Raw genomic sequence first — 18,007 nt, 5'->3', positions numbered from 1 at the left:
CACAGAGCTGGCATAAACACATCAGCTTTTCATGCTTCTGCTCTCCGTGTAAGTCACGCCTGCTCCCATGCCATTGGCCAAGGCAAGTCACATGTCCATGTCCAATGTCGACAGAATACCCTAAAAGGCAAGTCACGACCCCACCTCTACAAGAAGGTCTGGAGGTGAGTAAATGCAGACAATAACACAAACGGTCACAGAAAGTCCTGCCTCAGGGCCCAGGTCCATGTGGCGCCCTGATCTGCAGGGTCAAAGGCTGTCCATACCCACACCAATTCCTTCATGAAGGCCCCCAGGAAACATCACTTCCCTGAGCCCTGACATGGCTTCTTCTGCCTCTGAAAGTATGTAGATCGCAATGTCCCTCAATCCCCAGAGAGTATTTTAATTATTAGCATTTCACGGTTCACTTTCCTGTCGGATTAAACGTTAGCATACTTCACAATGGAGTCAGTCCTCCTGCCTGTGGGATTCTGCACATGGCGGGCAGTTTGGCAATGTTGGTTCAGGGAGTGGATGAGTTTATGGAGTAGAGAGCTAGATTTGCATTTGGCTTTTGAGATCCTACATAATAAAAGGCTAATATGCAAATCGACCGAACAGCAGAACAACTGGTCGCTATGACACGCACTGACCACCAGGGGGCAGATGCTCAATGCATGAGCTGTCCCCTGGTGGTCAGTGTGCTCCCATAGGGGGTGCGCCACTCAGCCAGAAGTCGGGCTCATGGCTGGCTAGTGCAGCAGCGGTGGTGGGAGCCTCTCCCGCCTCCACGGCAGTGCTAAGGATGTCTGACTGATGGCTCCCAGACTGCGAGAGTGTGCAGTCTGGGCTGAGGGACACCCCCTCTGAGTGCACGAATTTTGTGCACTGAGCCTCTAGTATACATATATTTGGCAGAAACAGGGTGACTTTCCTCATTATGCCTTGCTAATTTCTGGATTCATATTTCCTCTTCCCTCCCGCCCTGCATGTGAGGGTGAGCCTTAGTTCGATGCATCCCCTCTTGGCAAAGCGTGGCCCACATCTGAGGCTCTTGAATTGCCTGGATAAATGAACAAACGAGTAAATAAACGAGAGCGTAGAGAGGCTGAGCAGACTTTGACCCCAGAGGAGGCAGAAGAGGTTGAGTGGGGAAACCAAGCAGCCTGCGGGGTGGGAGAAGCTGGCTGGAGTATCTGGCCTCGAGGAGTAGCTAGACTCCAGGTAACTATTACTCAATCCCATGGAGAGTGACGGCAGCTCTGAAGTCTGCAGACTGCTTCTCACTTTGTCTACCAACTACTCCTGGAAAGAGACCACGAGGCACTACCATTTAAGACACGGATTGTGTCCGGAAGACAACTCCTAAGATCTGAATACCGAAAACGAGGTGAATGAACAGGTGCACCCTCACAAACCCTACCAAGCACCCCACGGCCCCAGGATCACACACTCCTGGGAACTCAGGAGACTTACCTTGGAGTGAAAACAAGAGTTTGGGCTTGTTTTCCCAGGCTCACAATATGGTTTAAAAAATAGTAATTTAAATGCCTTTAAGTCTTTCCTCCACACAATTACACATGCAACCAAAGTGAGATTGGGCAGTCAAGACTGCCAGACCCTGGGAATTAAACAGCGACAGCAGACCACTACACAGTGGCTGCTGAGGTCAAGCCCTGCCCAGGCAAATAGATCCCTGGCTTGGAAGGGCAGGGTTGCCCCGCCCCGGCCGTCTGGCTCACAGCATGAAGGCCAGAAAGTCCACTTCTCAATCAAGCGACGAGGAGGATCAACGGATCAGCCTGGATGAGAAATACCTGAACCTGGTGCTCTGACTGCCCCCTGTAAACACACACACTGTCCTCACACTCAGGATGCTCCACCCAGCCTGCATTTACCCTGCACTGTGGTGAGGTGGCCTACCTCCTGGCCAGGCTCCGCCCTTGAGGACAGGATCTTTGCCAGCCTCCCTCGCAGAGATGGGCAATAGCCACACTTGTCAGCGTGGGCTGGAGGCAGGGAAACCCAAGGCCGAGGGGCTGCCAATCACAAGGTCGCCCCCTTGCTCTCGGGTACTCCATTCTCCCACCCTGGTGCCCCGCAGGCCGGCAGGAGCTCCAGGGTAGGATCGGGCTGGGCTGGGGGAGGCGGGGAGAGGGGCAGCAGCACATGACGGCCGCAGTTCCTGTCCTGGCCCTGCACTGCTGCTGGGTGACCGTCTGCAAGTCTCCGACCCTGGCTGCTCACTAGCATCACCGGGAGCTTTCGGAATACCTCTGCCCAGGTCCTGACCATAGAGACTCTTCTGAGGTAACAGCCCAGGTGGGGCCTGGGCATGGGTGTTTTTTGTAAAGCTCTCTGGGCAAGTCTAAGGCACAATGAGGGTTGAAACCTCAGCTACAGACCCGAGAGTCCCACCAAGTACTGGACCATATAGCACTGGGATACTGGGTTGGACTGTTCGGCATTTCTCCATCCACACACCTACCCCAAATATTTGGGAGGTACTAGGTTTAAAAATGCTGAAAGCTCAGATACTTGCCCTCGCATATTCATAGCAACATCATCCACCATAGTTAAAAGGTGGAAATAAGTGTCCATCAATAGATAATACAGCAGAATATTACTCAGCCTTAAAAAGGAGTGAAATTCTGGCACATGCTCCAACATGGATGAACCTTGAGGACATTATGCTGAGTGAAATAAGCCAGTCACAAAAGGACAAATATTGTGTGATTCTACTTATACTAGAGGCCCAGTGCACGAAATTCATGCACGGGTAGGGTTCCTAGGCCTGGCCGGCGATCAGGGCTGATCAGGTTCCCCCGCCTCCCCATCTCTTCCTTCCCTCACTCCCTCAATGCCCCGCTGCCACCACTGGTCACCCACCATGTTCCACACCGCCCCCTGGTGGTCAGCACACGTCATAGTGAATGATCGAACTCCCGTTCTCCCGGTCGAACTCCTGAGGGGAAACTTTGCATGTTAGCCTTTTATATATAGAGACTAGAGGCCTGGTGCATGATATTCATCCATGGGTGAGGGACCTAGAGCAGTCAAAGTCACAAAGACAGAAAGCAGAATGGAGATTCCCCGGGTCGTGCAGAGGGGAGGATAGAGGACGTTACTGTTTAATGGGTACGGGGCTTCATTTTAACAAGATGAAGAGAATTCTGGAGATGGATGGCGGGGATGGTTACATAACAACGTGAGTGTACTTAATGCCACAGAACTGCAGCGGCATTTAACTTTTAAATGGTTAAAACAGAAAACTTTATGTGTATTTTCCCACAATAAAATGGTTCTTAAGTGTAACTATTTCTTTACTTTTACTGCAGCCGATCTCAAAACCTTGACCATGCTGTGGTGGCTCAATCTTTGTCCACTAGAGGCAGGCTTTAGTGTTTCCCAAACTCATTTGACCCTGGAAGCTTTTCCGAGCGGGAGATGGGGAGAGGGGCGGGCCACCTGGTCACCCAGGACCCCTCAGAGCAGCCTGCGGATGCTGCCTCGCACTGTAAACACACAAGCGCGGGTTACGTCACAGTCACGGCACTAAGCAAAGCAGCTCCCACGCCTGATCTCGTTTCACTCTGCCAAGACTCCTGCCAGCTGAGGACTATGACCCCCTTCCACTGATGGGGAAAACTGAGGCTCCAAGAGACTGCCATTTCCCCAAGGCCACACAGCCCGTGGGCAGGGCTGGGACCCAAACCCAGGTCAGGCAGACTCTATACTCTCACTTCTCAACGTGTGGTCTGCAGAGAAGGGAGAAGCGGCCGCCAGGAGCTGGGGAGAAATGCAGAGCCCAGGCCCCACACCCCAGGCCCCACCCCAGCTGCATTTAACACGCTCCCGGGTGGTCCTGGGCACGGGAGATGGAGACGCACAGCTCGGAGCTCCAACAGCACGCGGACCTTCCCCCACGATCTCGCGGGTCCCTCCTGACTTCACTGTGTGAGCCGAGTATTCCTTGTGAACACCCTCCCAGCGCCTGCGGTCTGCACCTTAGATACGGCCCCCTCCCCTTCTTACATTCTTCCTCCTGACGCCGAAGCCCGCCAGCCATGTAGCCAGGCGTCACACTACACTACGCTGGGGTTTTGGCCAGCTCAGGGAAAACGAGCGCGGCTTAACCCATCAAAGCCCTCTGAAAGCAATTCTTTCAGGGGCTCGCCGCCTCGAAGCCCACAGAAGGCTGATCCAGAAATCGGAGAAAAGCTGCAACAGCCCAGCCAGTCCGTCCCGCCGCTGGCACAGGGGCCCTGGCGTCAAGCCCTCCCGCTCGCCCACGGCCGGTCTCCTGGCAACAGCCCAGGTGATGGGTGTCCCTCCCTTGTCCTGGGGAGGCTGTTTGAGAAGCCAGGGTTTTCTTTAAGAGGCACGTAGGGGAGGGGACCTGCCCCCGGCTCTTTCTCTCCAGGGCCTGAGGGCCCTGTAGGCGCAGCCTTTGCAGCCAGGTGAGTCAGTGCAGACCCGTCTCAGGTACCCCGTCCCCACACAGCCCCCTTCACAAAGGCTCAGCTGAGAAGCCAGAGCAACTTGGCGTCTCTAATCTTTGCTTAGAAGTCATTCTATCTGCTCCATTAATTGCCTTTATCGACGCTCCTGCGGCCCCCCTTCCCCCCCCACCGGGAGTTTCCACCACTTTCTGGCGCTGGTTTCTCCAGGCCGCAGGCCAGTCTCTCCGCGCAGGGACTCCCACTCCTGGCTGCCAGCCACGTCTTGTGGATTGTGCCCCGCACTGCCCAAGTGCCGCCCGCCGCTCCGCCCACACCGCGGGCCGGGCCAGGGCACCTGCCGTCTCCGGGAAGCATGACTGGCCACCGTCCCTCCCGGTGCTCATCTCCAAAGAAGGTGCCCGGCCAGGTGGCGACATAAATCCTCTCTCAGGATGAGGGCTCAGCCACCCCCTTGCATACCCACCGCGGGGAAACGGCACAGAGAGAAAAGCAGGAGGCGGCGCGGGGCGCCGGCTGCCCCCAGAGCAAGGGCCACGGCCTTGCTTCTGTCTGCATGCGCCATGCTCCCCGTGTCGTAACTCTTCCCCACGGTTTTGTTAAAAGGCCCGGGCGCGGCTTATGGCAAAGCCTCTGCACCGGGACCTCTGCACGCTCCTGCTGGGCTGGGCCCTGCTGATACAGAAAGTGCAATAAGCGGGGCGTCTCCACATGCCAGGCAACGTGCAGACGGGGCACCAGGAACGCAGTGGCCCACCCCCTTCATCCCCCCCAATCCCCCGCCTCTCACAGGACAAAAAACGGTGTCTCTGTCATCCCCTCAGCTCCCGCCCGCAGGTGCCACCGGCCTCCTGTGTGGGTGGGAAGGTGAGCAGCTCCTGGAGGGGGGAGAGCCACCGCTCCTGCGCCTCATGTCCGACGTGAGCCAGACGGAGGCCCGGCCTCTGGAGGGGGGCACCTGGCACGTGGCACGATGCCGCTGCAGAGCCTGCCCAGGGATCCGACCTCAGGCCAGCTGAAAGCACCCGCTCGCCCATGATCTGCCCATGACCCGGCCAGGCTCGCTCTTTCCACCCCGCTTCTGCCACCGCCATATCCGCGGCCAGGGATGTCCTCGCTCCCCATCTGCCCAGCAAGTACCCACACAGCTCAGATGCTGCGTGCCGCCTCCCGCATGCGGGCTGCCGTGTCATCCAGGTCACCCGGGGGACCCTAAGTCCACCTGCCCCCTAACCTGCAGGCTCTCTGGGGCCGGGATGTCTCCCTGGTCCCGACGTCCCTCCAGTGTCCCACCCGCCGCTGCCCCAGGAGGCTGTTGGATGTGCACTTTGGAGAATGAAATACAGGGCAGAAGCCAACCCCTGTGCCTGGTGCAGGCTTTCCTGGATGAAGGTCCCCGTAGAGCCGTGGTCAGCAAACCGTGGCTCACGAGCCACATGCGGCTCTTTGGCCCCTTGAGTGTGGCTCTTCCACAAAATACCACGCCTGGGCGAGTCTATTTTGAAGAAGTGGTATTAGAAGAAGTTTAAGTTTAAAAAATTCGGCTCTCAAATTTCAATCGTTGTACTGTTGATATTTGGCTCTGTTGACTAATGAGTTTGCCGACCACTGCCCTAAGCCTATTAATTTTCTACAACATAGGTCTACACAAGAAAAAAGTATTTAAATCAACTTTTCAATGAAATAAACGGATGGTGAGGCCCCGGGAAAGGTGGTCTAAATGAGCTTCATCTTTCTGTTCTAAGCCAGAGACACCACCACCAACAGGCCCTTTGCTGCACATGAGCCAAGCACAATGCTTTTGCCCAATCCCATTGGTGGTTTTATGATCAATTCTGAAAAAGCCCCAGATAACTGATTTCCTCTATTTCACAAGGAAGGCTTGTTCTTCAAAGGGTTAAGCATCCACTACAGTTATGCAAACAACAACGACAACATTTGCACAGCACATCCTTAAAAGCCTTTAGGATAAACAGCGCCATCATTGTGTCCATTTCACAGGTAGAAAACTGAGGCTGGATAGCCAAAGTGACATGCGAATAATTGCACAGATTGTGTCAGGGCCAGAACACACACTCTGGCCTCCAAATTCAAGGTCTCATTCACCAGGTCCCACATGACCAACAGAAAGAGCAGATGGAGAAAATCCTCTCTCTCTCCCTCTCTCCCTCTCTCCCTCTCTCCCTCTCTCCCTCTCTCCCTCTCTCTCTCTCCAGTCTGCATGGTCTGGGCACTCTCAGCATCAGTCATGCAAAACAGTCAACAGCTTCTTGTCCTCAAAGAATTGATAACAAGCCAATGTAAGTCCAGATAATAAAGCAAGTCCTGCACTTGCCAAAGTTCACCCTCAATCCTTCATCAGAGGTCAGCTCCAAGAATGGACCTGTAATGTTACAGTTCAAGTTCTCTTTCAGAGATCATTTCAGCGGCAAGAAATGTGTAGGGCACTTGCTCCGCGCCGGGCACTCTTGAAAGCACTTGACACAGATGAGCACATTCAGTGCTCACAACCCCGTGAGGAAGGGACTGGATGAGCTCCTGCACACATGTGTTCACATGCACACACATGCAGGCACACACACCACGCACTGTTCTAGAGCATAGATGCACCAGTGAACAAAACAAACCCTGCCCCTGCCCTGCAGTCAGAATGTCAAGTAACTAGTTCAACCTCAAGTAATTAGTAAGGGGAGAGGCAGGCCTGGAGGTCAGGCCGGCAGCTTGGCTCGAGTCCGTGTTCTTAACCCCTGAAGCTCTTAACCCTTGTGTCCTCCTGGCTGGGTGTCCTGACCTGTCCCGAGGCACCAATAGGCTAGAATGAACAGCCAGGGACACAGGAGCCGCTTTTGGGGGTAGAATGAGGGACCTGCCCATCCAGTCACCATTCGCTACAAGCTGAGGATATGCCTGGGACACCGCCCTGCCCTCCAGGAGCCAACAGGCCAGTGGGGAGAGACCGGCAAATACCTCCATCAGGATCACTGCCATCTGCCCCGAGCAATCGCTGGGCCCAGCGACTCCTGTGAACTGGGGTGACGGCCCCACCGGTGGCTTAGTGGGACCACTGGGAACCAGTTTTCCAACTTCATCCTGGGTCAGCATCCCCCCACGTCCCAGACCCCTCCTTCTACTTAAAAAACAACAAAGAACAAAGTAATCTGACTCAGCCAAACCCTCGGTGCTAAATCCCCAAAGCCTAATTACTTACTACTGTGCCGGGCGATCTGAGGAGGTGTTTGTGTTCTCTCCTCCCACAGCCAATGAGCGAGATGCGGCATTGCTAGTAAGTCAGCACAGCTCAGGTGGGGAGGTGCTGCTCCCACGGCTAAGCGAGGCGCTGGGCGGCGGCTCGGCTCCGAATGGCCTTCCGCTGCCACCTCCCCGGCATCGCCTCCAGGGCGGGCACCCCTGCCCCGAACCGCCAAGCTCTTTCCTCCAGAACAGCGATGCCCAACCTCTTTCATTTCATGGCACATCAACTCGTTACTAAAATTCTGTGGCACGCCAAAAAATAGATTTTTCTGCTGATCTGACCCCTCCAAAAAATGTGTAATTTTGACTCATTCACACCGAATGACTATTGTTGCATTGGCTGTCTTTTTTTTTTTAATATATATTTTATTGATTTTTTTTTTTACAGAGAGGAAGGGAGAGGGATAGAGAGTTAGAAACATCGATGAGAGAGAAACATCCATCAGCTGCCTCCTGCACACCCCCTATTGGGGATGTGCCTGCAACCAAGGTACATGCCCTTGGCCGGAATCGAACCTGGGACCCTTCAGTCCGCAGGCCGACGCTCTCTCCACTGAGCTAAACTGGTTAGGGCTGTTGTCACATTTTCATTTGCCCACCTAAGGGGAAGAGGTCAGAACCCCTGACTAAATAAACAGCCAGGTACTGCATGATTTAAAGTCGCACTGGTTCAAAGTCGCTGCTCCAGGGGTACCCGCCACAGGCCGCTCTGTTATTTACACCCTGGCCTGTGTCCCCGCTTCCACTGAGCACTCCCCATGGCAGGGACTGGGTCCCCTCCAGCTTCGGTGCCTCGCACAGCGCGTGTGCAGACACTCGAGGCGGCACGGTGCATTGCATTTCTCGGGCCATTACCTCAAGGCCCAGGGCTGGCGCCGCATCAGCAAAGGGGGCTGTAGGCCCGCAGACCATAGGCAGCGTGACGACCCACTGGGCAGTGACTTCCTGTTCTCTTCCCACGGGGACGGCCACTCTTTTCAGGAGACACTGCAATGCAAATTCTTCCCACACATTTTCTTTCTTTCTTTCTTTTTTTTTTTTTTAGTAAAATGTCATGCTCCAATGACCTCTTCCCTGATGTTTAATAAAATAAAAGCCTTTTCAAGCATTTGACGTTTCTGGTGAGTCCAACGGCTGGATCCCTGCAGCCCCAGGCAACACATGCCAACGCTTAATAACTTCCATTTTTAAACGCGGGGAGGAGCGTCCCTCAGAGTTCAAGAGGAAGCGGGGCGGGTGCTTTCTGGGCTGCACGAGGCCCGCATCGCGTCACGAGCAGAGAATCTGAAGTCAGGGGTAGCAGATGGCCGGTAAGGAGGAGGGATTGCTAGCAGATGGCCCGATAGTTTGGATAAGGGGGGAAAAATAACTTCTGATTGCAAACAAATCAGAAACATACCAAGACGCAGGCCCACACAGATGTTTGCTGCGGCGACGGACAGACAGACAGTCCCTGTTTCTCAGAGGGGCGCCCAGACGGCGACGGAAGCTGGGAGACGCAGTGGACGTCCTCGTCTCTAATCTGTCCCTTCCACCCCACTTGTGAGTCATTATGCAAGGGCATAGGCTCACATTCAAACTCGATGTCTCCCCTGGCGACTGTTCGGGCCCTGGAACTATGCTGCATATTATCGCCGTGGTGGATGCATGTTGTTATACATCCATCAAAACTGACAGAACGTACAATACAAAGCGTGGACTGATGTAATCTATGGACTCCAGTGAATAATAATGTGTCAATTATCGGGTCATCAATTGCAACAGTTGTGCCACACAAGCAAGATGTTAATGACAGAGGGAACTGGGGCTGGGGAGTAATAGGAAACTCTGAATTTTCTGCTCAATTTTTCTGTAACCCTCAAACTGCTGTAAAAAATAAATAAATAAATAAATAAATAAATAAATAAAGCCTATTAGAAACACACACCCACACCTGGCCCTGCTTCTGGTTTGGCTGGGTGACCTTGAACTAGTTGCTTCATCTCTTTGGTCTTCTTTTCCTCGCCTGTAACAGGAGGACACTAAGAGCACCTACCTAAAGGTGTATTCGTGAGGAGTAAATTCATGGGAAGCACTCAGAACAGCCCCCAGTCCTTAATGCACTGGTATTAGCCAGGATGGCGATGATGGCAGCCCCCGTGGGCGCGGCACGCCTTCACTACTTCTAGCCGCCACGTGGGCTAAGTCTGGCAGCAGCCCGACGGGGGCAGGCAGGAACTGCTGTCTTGCTCACTTTATAAAAGAGAAGACGGGACGCCTACAGGGATCATGAACTTGCTCAAGGTCACACAGCCCGCTCACACCTCTGCCTTCACACACCCAGCTGGCATCTCCGAGAAGAGCCCGTGCTTGCTGGGACAGGTGTTTTTTCTGCCTACTGGACACGGTGGGCGCGCCCAGTGCAATCTCGTCTTGTTGGGAGAGGAGGAGGAGAGGGAGGGATTCCCCAAGTGTCAGGCGGCATCTTGGCAGAACCGGAACTAGAAACCAGACCTTTGGTCAAGCCACTTGACCCAACACACAGCATGCCCATCCCCAAAGCAGAGTGATCCCACCCATGATGGGCTGCATTCACCAGCCTCCGTTTGTGACCAGGTGGGCTTGGCCAGTCTATCACCATCACAAAGGGGCTGGTGACCCTTTCCTAAGAAGGCCCCTGGATCCCTGGAGGTTGTCCTGCCCAGGATCCCCCTCCCCAGGCTGGAGCCTGCGTCTACCGTCTACCGTCTGGGATAGTAACTGAACTGTGATCTCCCTGCCCCTCCCCCCGCCCACCCCCTGCTGAGCAGCAATGGGTTCAATTCTTGCTTTTCCAACTCAGGATTTGCTTTTACATAACTCTGACGCTTGGGGTGTGTGGCTTGTCTCCCAAGCTTGCTAAAGGTGCATTCCCACAGACCTTGGCTCAGCCTCACCTCCACGCCCACGGGCCCTGATGTGCTTTTTGCAGCTCCAGGTCTCCTCCTCCTCCTACTCATGCTTTCTGCACCTCCGCTCCCGAGCAGGGGCTCCTACAGAGATCCGCTGCTGCAGCGGGTACCTGCCCCACGATCTCCTCCTCTCCTCCTAGCCCAGGCCCAACACCAGCTCCTGCACAGGCTCCGCCTCCACCAGACCCACCACGTGGCTTCACACCAGCCCTGGTACAGGATGCAAAGTAAGGGTGGGTCAGAACCAGGTTGACCAGGAAAGATCCTCCGTCTAGCACCTGCCTCCAACTCCTCTGGTCTCCTGAAATGCTAGGAACCATCTTCATCTTCAGTTCTCTCTCAGGCACCCCTCCCTCAGCCTTTTTTTTAGTGAATATATTTTTATTGACTTCAGAGAGGGAGAGGGAGAGAGAGAGAGAGAGAGAGAGAGATAGAAACATCAATGATGAGAGAATCATTGATCAGCTGCCTCCTGCACGCCCCCTACTGGGGATCGAACCCGCAATCCAGGTATGTGCCCTGACCGGGAATCCAACCGTCATGTCCTGGTTCACAGATCAACCCTCAACCGCTGAGCCACGTCAACTGGGCCCTCAGCCCTCTTTTCCCAGCCTTCCTTCTATGGACACTGTGATGGACCAAATGTTTGTGTGCCCCCATCCCCCCTTCACCAAATTCTCATGTTGAAGCCCTAACCCCAAAGCAATGTATTTGAACATGGGGCCTTTGGAAGGTAATGTGGGTGTCTGGGTCCCGAGGGTGGGGCCCCGGTCCGATGGGATCAGCAGCCTTCCGGTGGACTCTTTGCAGCTCCGGAAGAGACTCCAGAGACCTTGCGCTTGGTCTCCCCTCCATGAGGACATAGCAAGAAGGCACAGTCTGCAAGCCAGGAAGACGGTCCCTACCCGAACCCGAAGACGCCGGAGCCCTGCCCTCGGACTTCCAGCCTCCAGAGCTGTGAGAAAATACATTTCCTCTGTGGTTTAGGCATCCAGGCCATGGTATTGTCCCCGGCAGCCTGAGCTAAGGTGCACAGCCACCTGGCATTCCAAAAGACAAGTGGAAAACCAAACAAGATAAAACAGACACCCCCCACCACCACCACCACCACCACACACACACACCCAATGACAACAGGGGGAACCAAGCCATCCTCTATCGCTGCCGCTCCTTTTAAACACAGGGCAGAGGATGGAGACCCAGATAACAGGTGACCCAGGGGAGGATGGATCGCTGATCCGGTCTCAGAAGTGGGGGGAAAGCTGTAAGAATGGGGGAAGCCAGGCCCAATCCAGCTAAACGCCAACATGTAACATAACACCAGCCAAGGGACAAATTCCTTTTAGACGCAAGTTCTACAAGGTCTGCCACCCTCCCGCATCCCAAATCCTCAAAAGACTTAAAAAAAAAAAAATCAAACCAAGACGTGTGTGTCCAGAAGAGAAGAAACAGTGTTTGGCAAGACGTTTACCTCTCAACTTGTCCTCCTGACATTTGATTGACAGTAGTTTCTCCAGTACCTACTGTACACAGACTTGGTATCGTCTCTGGAGTAAGCCGATAAGAAAAGAACCAAAAGGTAGGCTGAAGTCTGAGCATGGGTGTGTGTGTATCACTTGGTGGAAGGGAACTCATTTAATTCTAACAACCCTATGAGGTGGATTCAATTATCACCCGCCTTTTACAGAAGGAAAAACTGAAGCACGCACTGTGGTTTTAGAAAGCAAACAAGGCTTTCACCTTCTATAGTCTACTTGGAGGAAGCAAACCAACAGTAAAACAATGGATAGAATTCTTGCCTGCAAAGAGCTAAGCCAGAGAGCCAGGGACTCAGAGGCGACTTGGGTTGCATGACCAGGGCAGGCCTGGGGATGCTGCAATGACAAGGGGGAGCCCACCATGGAGGATCTGGGGGCGGGAGGATGAGCCAGTTTCCCAGAAGCTCTGAAAATTGGCCACAGAATGGGTCCATCTCTGGTTCCAATGTCACGAACTGGGGCCAGGGCCAGGCATCTGTATTTTTCAGAGCCCACAGGTGTTTCTCACCTGCAGGCCAGGTGTGAGAAGCTGTCCTCAAACACTCCAGGTGCCATCCCTGTGAGATGAGTGGAAACTCTGGTTCCTGATCTGGACTGAAGGTCTGCGTCTCCCCCAAATTCCTATGTTGAAGCCCTAACCCCCTAATGAGATGGTAGTTGGAGGTAATTAGGGTTAGATGAGGTCATGAAGGTGGGTGGGGTCCCCATGATGGGATTAGTGCCCTTCTAAGGAGAGGAAGAGGCACCAGAGCTCAGGCCTTCTCCCCACAACGTGAGCTACTTGATGATAAGAGTTGCCTCTCACACTTGCTTATACTCCCCACCCAGTGCCCCACAGGCTGGACACACAACAGCGGGTGTGTGCTACATACATGATTGTGAAATGGGAAGGAGGCTGGATATTCTCCTGGCCCAGAGACCAGGGGCTGGCAGGGAAGTCAGGCCTCAGCCTACCGGGCTGGGAGGAGAGCCGGGGCTTGTACAGTGGGAATGGGGGCAGGGGGCAAATGCAGTGCAGTGGGGAGAGGACAGGAGCATGGGATCTGTAGCCAGAACACCAGGGATGCTCCCACCAGCAAAGAGATCTTGGAAAGTCACTACACTTCGGAGCTTCTTGTTCCTCATCTTTGCAGAAACACTCTAAGGATTAAAGCGCTTAATATTCAAAATACACTTTCATTCCGTCATTTTACCAATATTTACTGAGTCCCTTCTGTGTGCAGGGCCCCATTCCAGAAACAGTCAACACAAGCATAACACAAATGTTAATTATTGCAAAAGAGGTTGCCGATCCCCCTCCATTTCCTCTCCGGAAGGGGCACAAGTCCGGGTCCTCCTGCCAGGTAGGACTGCCTGCTCCACAGTTAGTGGGGTCATTTTTTAAAATATATATATATATATATATATATATATATATATATATATATATATATATACTTTTACTGATTTCAGAGAGGAAGAGAGAGAAAGAAACATCAATGATGAGAGGGAATCACTGACCAGCTGCCTCCTGCACAACCCCACTGGGGATTGAGCCCACAACCCAGGCATGTGCCCGGACCAGGAATCGAACCGTGACCTCCTGGTTCATAGGTCGATGCTCACCACTGAGCCACACCGGCCAGGCTAGTGTGATCATTTTTATCAGAGAATTCACTGAAGGTTCAGGAAACAGTCGAGCGTAGGAGACTCTAAGAAAGGGGAGTTTGTCTAAGCCAATGTGCCCAGTCTAAGACCAGGGTACCATGAGCTAGAAACCAGTCAAAACTGCACCAACCCCAATTCTTTCTTTTTTTTTTTAACATATTTTTATTGATTTCAGAGAGGAAGGGAGAGGGAGAGAGAGATAGAAACATCAATAATGAGAATCATTGATTGGCTGCCTCCTGTAAGACCCCCACTGGGGATTGAGCCCACAACCCGGACATGTGCCTTTGACTAGAATCGAACCTGGGACCTTTCAGTCCACAGGCCGATGCTCTGTCCACTGAGCCAAACGGGCTAGGGCACCAACCCCAATTCTTTGCCCAGAAAAGCCCTGTGTTCCCCACGTGGCTGGTGCTAATTAGCATCTCAGGTCACTGGAGTGCAAGGATGGCCTTGTACGTGCGCCCATGTCAGTCCGGCACATGCACACACACACACACACACACACACACACACATACACCCCGTTTGTGGCTGATGGAAGGTGCACTGGGGGAGGTTAAATGGCAGGATGGGTACCGCTGCTGCTGAGTCACCAGGATAGGTGAGAGTTCAAAGTTCAAAGGGAATTCTAGTTGCTTCTCTGCAAGCCTGCGCTCACCTACCCTCCGCGCCCACCCGTACTTCTCAGAAGAATCCTGGGAGAAGGGAAGAAGATGGTGTAGGAAGCAGGCTTTGAGGAAAGGCCCGGCCGCCCTATGCACATGGAACCACCAAACATGCTAATCGCACTGCCTAGGCTCCAAGGCAGCTTCACACCACAGGTTCCATGACTTAAGCAACTCGTGTGCTCCTCCCTGACCGGTGAAACGCAGGTGAGACCTGCCTGTGAAAATGAGCCACAGGAGATGCCATTCAAACCTGCTCCTTGGCCCTGGGGTTCCATTTCCTCTCACACACACAGCCCCACCCAGAGCCTTACCGGATTCTCCCAACAACCCCGGAGCAGGCAAGCACGATTCTGCCCATTTCACAGGCGAGAAAGCAGAGGCCTAAACAGATCATGTGACTCACCAGCAACTCAGTGGAAAAGCTAAGTGGTATCCACCTATAACAAAGCCTCATTGTTCTCAAAGCTTCCAAATACATCACCCCACTGGGTCCTTCTATCAGAGATCACCATGTGCTGGCGCCAGAGACACAGCCCAGGATGCCCTGCAGAGGCCTGGGCAGTGTCCCCTTCACCCCTCTGCCTGCCAGGAGCACTGTCCTCTCCCGGAACCTCCCCTCTTCCAGCAAAGCCTGCCTACGGAAGGACAAGGACAAGTTGTCATCCCTGGGTCCCGACAGCCTCCACCCCCCTCGAGACGTCTCAGAAGGAACATGGGAACTGCCTCCAGGGCAGGCAGGACTCCTCCCTGAGCTGGGATGAGACCCCAGGAACTCCCACTCCAGAGAAGGGGCCCAGGACCACAGGTCTTCCCCTGCAGCTGCCCTGGCTGACAGGTCTTCCCCAGGTGCCATCCGTCAGAGCAGCTGGGCTTGCTGCCCCGAGCTCCAGCAAGTGGGCACCACAAGAAAAGGGGGGGGGGGCAGGGGAAGACGCCCAGGCCAACAAAATCAAGAGAGTGGGAAACTGAGCCTCCGGAGCCTTGTGAGAAAATGAAATTTTAAAACTCTTGAATGTGACCTTTTTCAGTTGTTGGATAAAGAAAGTACTTGAGTTGCTTAGCAGCACAACTGATTAACATGTGTACATTACCTTGAAAGGCCTTACAGCTCGCCTCCCACCCAGGTGCATAAAACCCCCTTTCCCAGCTCTGGCTTAACTGTCCACATAGGCCCCATCTCCAGGCCCCGCCAAATGCCGGGGGCCCGGAGGGGGCGTCGGAGGAGGATGAAGAATCTATTTCTTACCAGGATCTGTGCAGTTCTTAGCTGCCTGAGTCCCATTCAGTGGTGCCATCAGCTTTCTGTTTCTCCACGCGTCTGGTAGAGCCTGCTTGCTTGCAGAAGCTGTCTTGTGCCCTGGGTTGGAAATTAAGTCACAGACACCATTAGGTCAAGGTGGCGCCTGCATTCTCACCATGACCTCACCTATCGGTAATCTAGCCGCAGCAGCCCTATTTGACTACTTAGAGCCACCTGTACGGAGTGATACAATGATTGGAAGCACAATAGATATCACCTACAGTCATCTGTTTCCTAGATGGAGTTCATTGTTTCCAGTCCCAGGTGGGTCAGCATGTGCTCTGACCTTGGCTAAGATCTCTCCGTTCCCGGCCCCTCGCAAGGGCAACAAAGGGTTTAGAAAAGTGACCAGGAAGTTCTCTGCTAGTGAAGAAGTTCAGGTGTCCCAGCTCTGCAGGGCCTACGAATGGACAGTTAAGCCAGCAAGCAGGTGGAGAAGATCGACGGGGTCTGGCCCAGGGCTTCTCACGCTTGAATGTGCAAATGACCTGGGGACCGCGTTAAAATGCAGATTCTGGTTTGGTGGGTCTGGGCTGGCACCTGGGCTTCAGCACTAACCAGCTCCCAGGTGATGCTGACTCTGTTGGTCCAAGGGCCACACGGAGGACCACGTGAGATCACAGGTGTGGATGGCAGGGACCAAACGCAGTTAAACTCCTAAAAGCAAGTCCTGATCCCGCAAACACGGGCGATTCTCACTACGGGACCTTTAAAGCATTCACTTACCTCTCCTGATGCCTACACGGCCTCAGCTTCGTGATAACCCTTCTCTAATGCTGACACCTAAGAGCTGTTTTGTTATCTCTGATGTGTAATTGAGGGGAAAAACACATCGCCTTGCCCCATGGCAAAGCACCAGGTATTAAGATGTGCAAATAACCATTCTGGTTTTCTGTTGGAAACCGCCACTGCTTAACCTTACATCCTCAATCACAAAGTATGGGTTTTGAAGAGCAGTATTCTTTCTTTTTTTTCTTTTTTTCAAGTTTAATCAAGTTCCAGCTAAATTTTACCTGTCACTCACTATAAACCTCTCTACATTGTCCCTTTCTCACTGCTCGAGAAGGTACTGCCTCTTTACCTCGTGTCCACTTTGCTAAATCACCTGCATTTTTCATATTTTTAAAATGTGAAAAACAAAAGGTCCCCAGCATCCCATTAAAAATGGCAATGTCGGCCAAGTGAGTGTCTTCTGAAGACTCCATAGGGGCTCGCATGCCCACCACCACCACCACCACCAGGTTTTTGGGTTTTTTTGGGTTTTTTTTTGTAAGTTTCTCCTGCTCTCCACCTCGGATTTGCATATCCTATGTGACACTCAACTCCCTGGGCCTCTTCTTGGGTGAAGGAGGTGTGGGCTGTGCCCCAGACGCCAGCGCTACTACCCGGGGGATGAGAGGAGTTGGGAGAGCGATGCTGAAACATGGCAGCAGCCACCCGGGGAGGGAAGACGGAGTTCACAGCCTCTGAATGTGGGTTTTCCGGGGACGCGGAGTACAACCGTCTCTCCGCTCCGCAGAGGAGGAAGGCGGACCCCTCAGGTCAAGGGAGTCCACACCTGGACCCCTGCTGCGCGGCCCATCCCCGCACACTCCGGAGACAGATTCTGGCGTGGAGGGGCCACGGCTCTGGCTTCCGTCCTAGTAACACAGCCGGCAGCCGCGTCCTGAGCCCCCAGGGGCTGCACGCAGCTCGGGGAACCGGCGCCAGGGCTCAGAGCGTCGACACCAGCCCTCCCGGGTGTGCGCTACGTGCCCCGCGGGGAGGGGACTGAATGAGCCCTTGGGACCCACCTGACGGGGAAGGAAGGGGAGACATCTCGGAGCTGCCCGAGGCTTCCCAGCCCAAGCCCCCCAACTCCCGAGTCGGCCCGCACCCAGGCACCTACCCGGGCTGCCGCCGAAGAGGCCGGGCGCACAGCACGCCAGCGCCAGCACCGCGCACACGAAGCCAATTTGCTGCAGCAGCAGCTCTCGCCTCCTGCGAACTTTGCGCGGCCGGAGGGGGCCTGGAAGCGCCATCCCGGAGCGCCTGGGTGCCGGTCCCGGGAGATGGGGAGGCTCAGCCGCCGGAGCGCTATCTGGGGTCCAGCGGCGCAGGGGCTGGAGCGGGCGCCGCTCCGCTCAGAGGCGCGAGTCCCCGGACCAAAGCTTCATGGCCCGCGAGGAGGGCCGGCGGGGAAGCCCAGGGAGAGGAGGTGGGGGCGCGCGGCGTGGCGGAGCTCAGAG

At 54.2% G+C, this 18,007-nt stretch overlaps 1 protein-coding gene across 2 annotated transcripts in view; it reads right to left on the bottom strand.

The window, feature by feature from the left end:
* The window catches only part of SLC24A4 (solute carrier family 24 member 4), a gene marked incomplete at its 5' end in the record, with an annotated part of 120,035 nt that extends 102,235 nt beyond the window's left edge, over positions 1-17,800 (bottom strand). For both annotated transcript variants that reach the window (XM_079769492.1, XM_079769493.1), the window contains 2 exons: positions 15,726-15,836; positions 17,668-17,800. In XM_079769492.1, coding sequence (XP_079625618.1) covers positions 15,726-15,836; positions 17,668-17,800 — 244 coding nt within the window. The remainder of the gene's footprint in view (positions 1-15,725; positions 15,837-17,667) is intronic.
* Positions 17,801-18,007: the final 207 nt, after the last annotated feature.

The sequence above is a fragment of the Cnephaeus nilssonii genome, assembly GCF_951640355.1.
Source record: "Cnephaeus nilssonii genome assembly, chromosome: 4".
NCBI classification, from domain to species: domain Eukaryota; kingdom Metazoa; phylum Chordata; class Mammalia; order Chiroptera; family Vespertilionidae; genus Cnephaeus; species Cnephaeus nilssonii.
The sequence above is the reverse complement of the archived record's forward strand: the minus strand, read 5'-3'. Positions and strand labels throughout refer to the sequence as shown.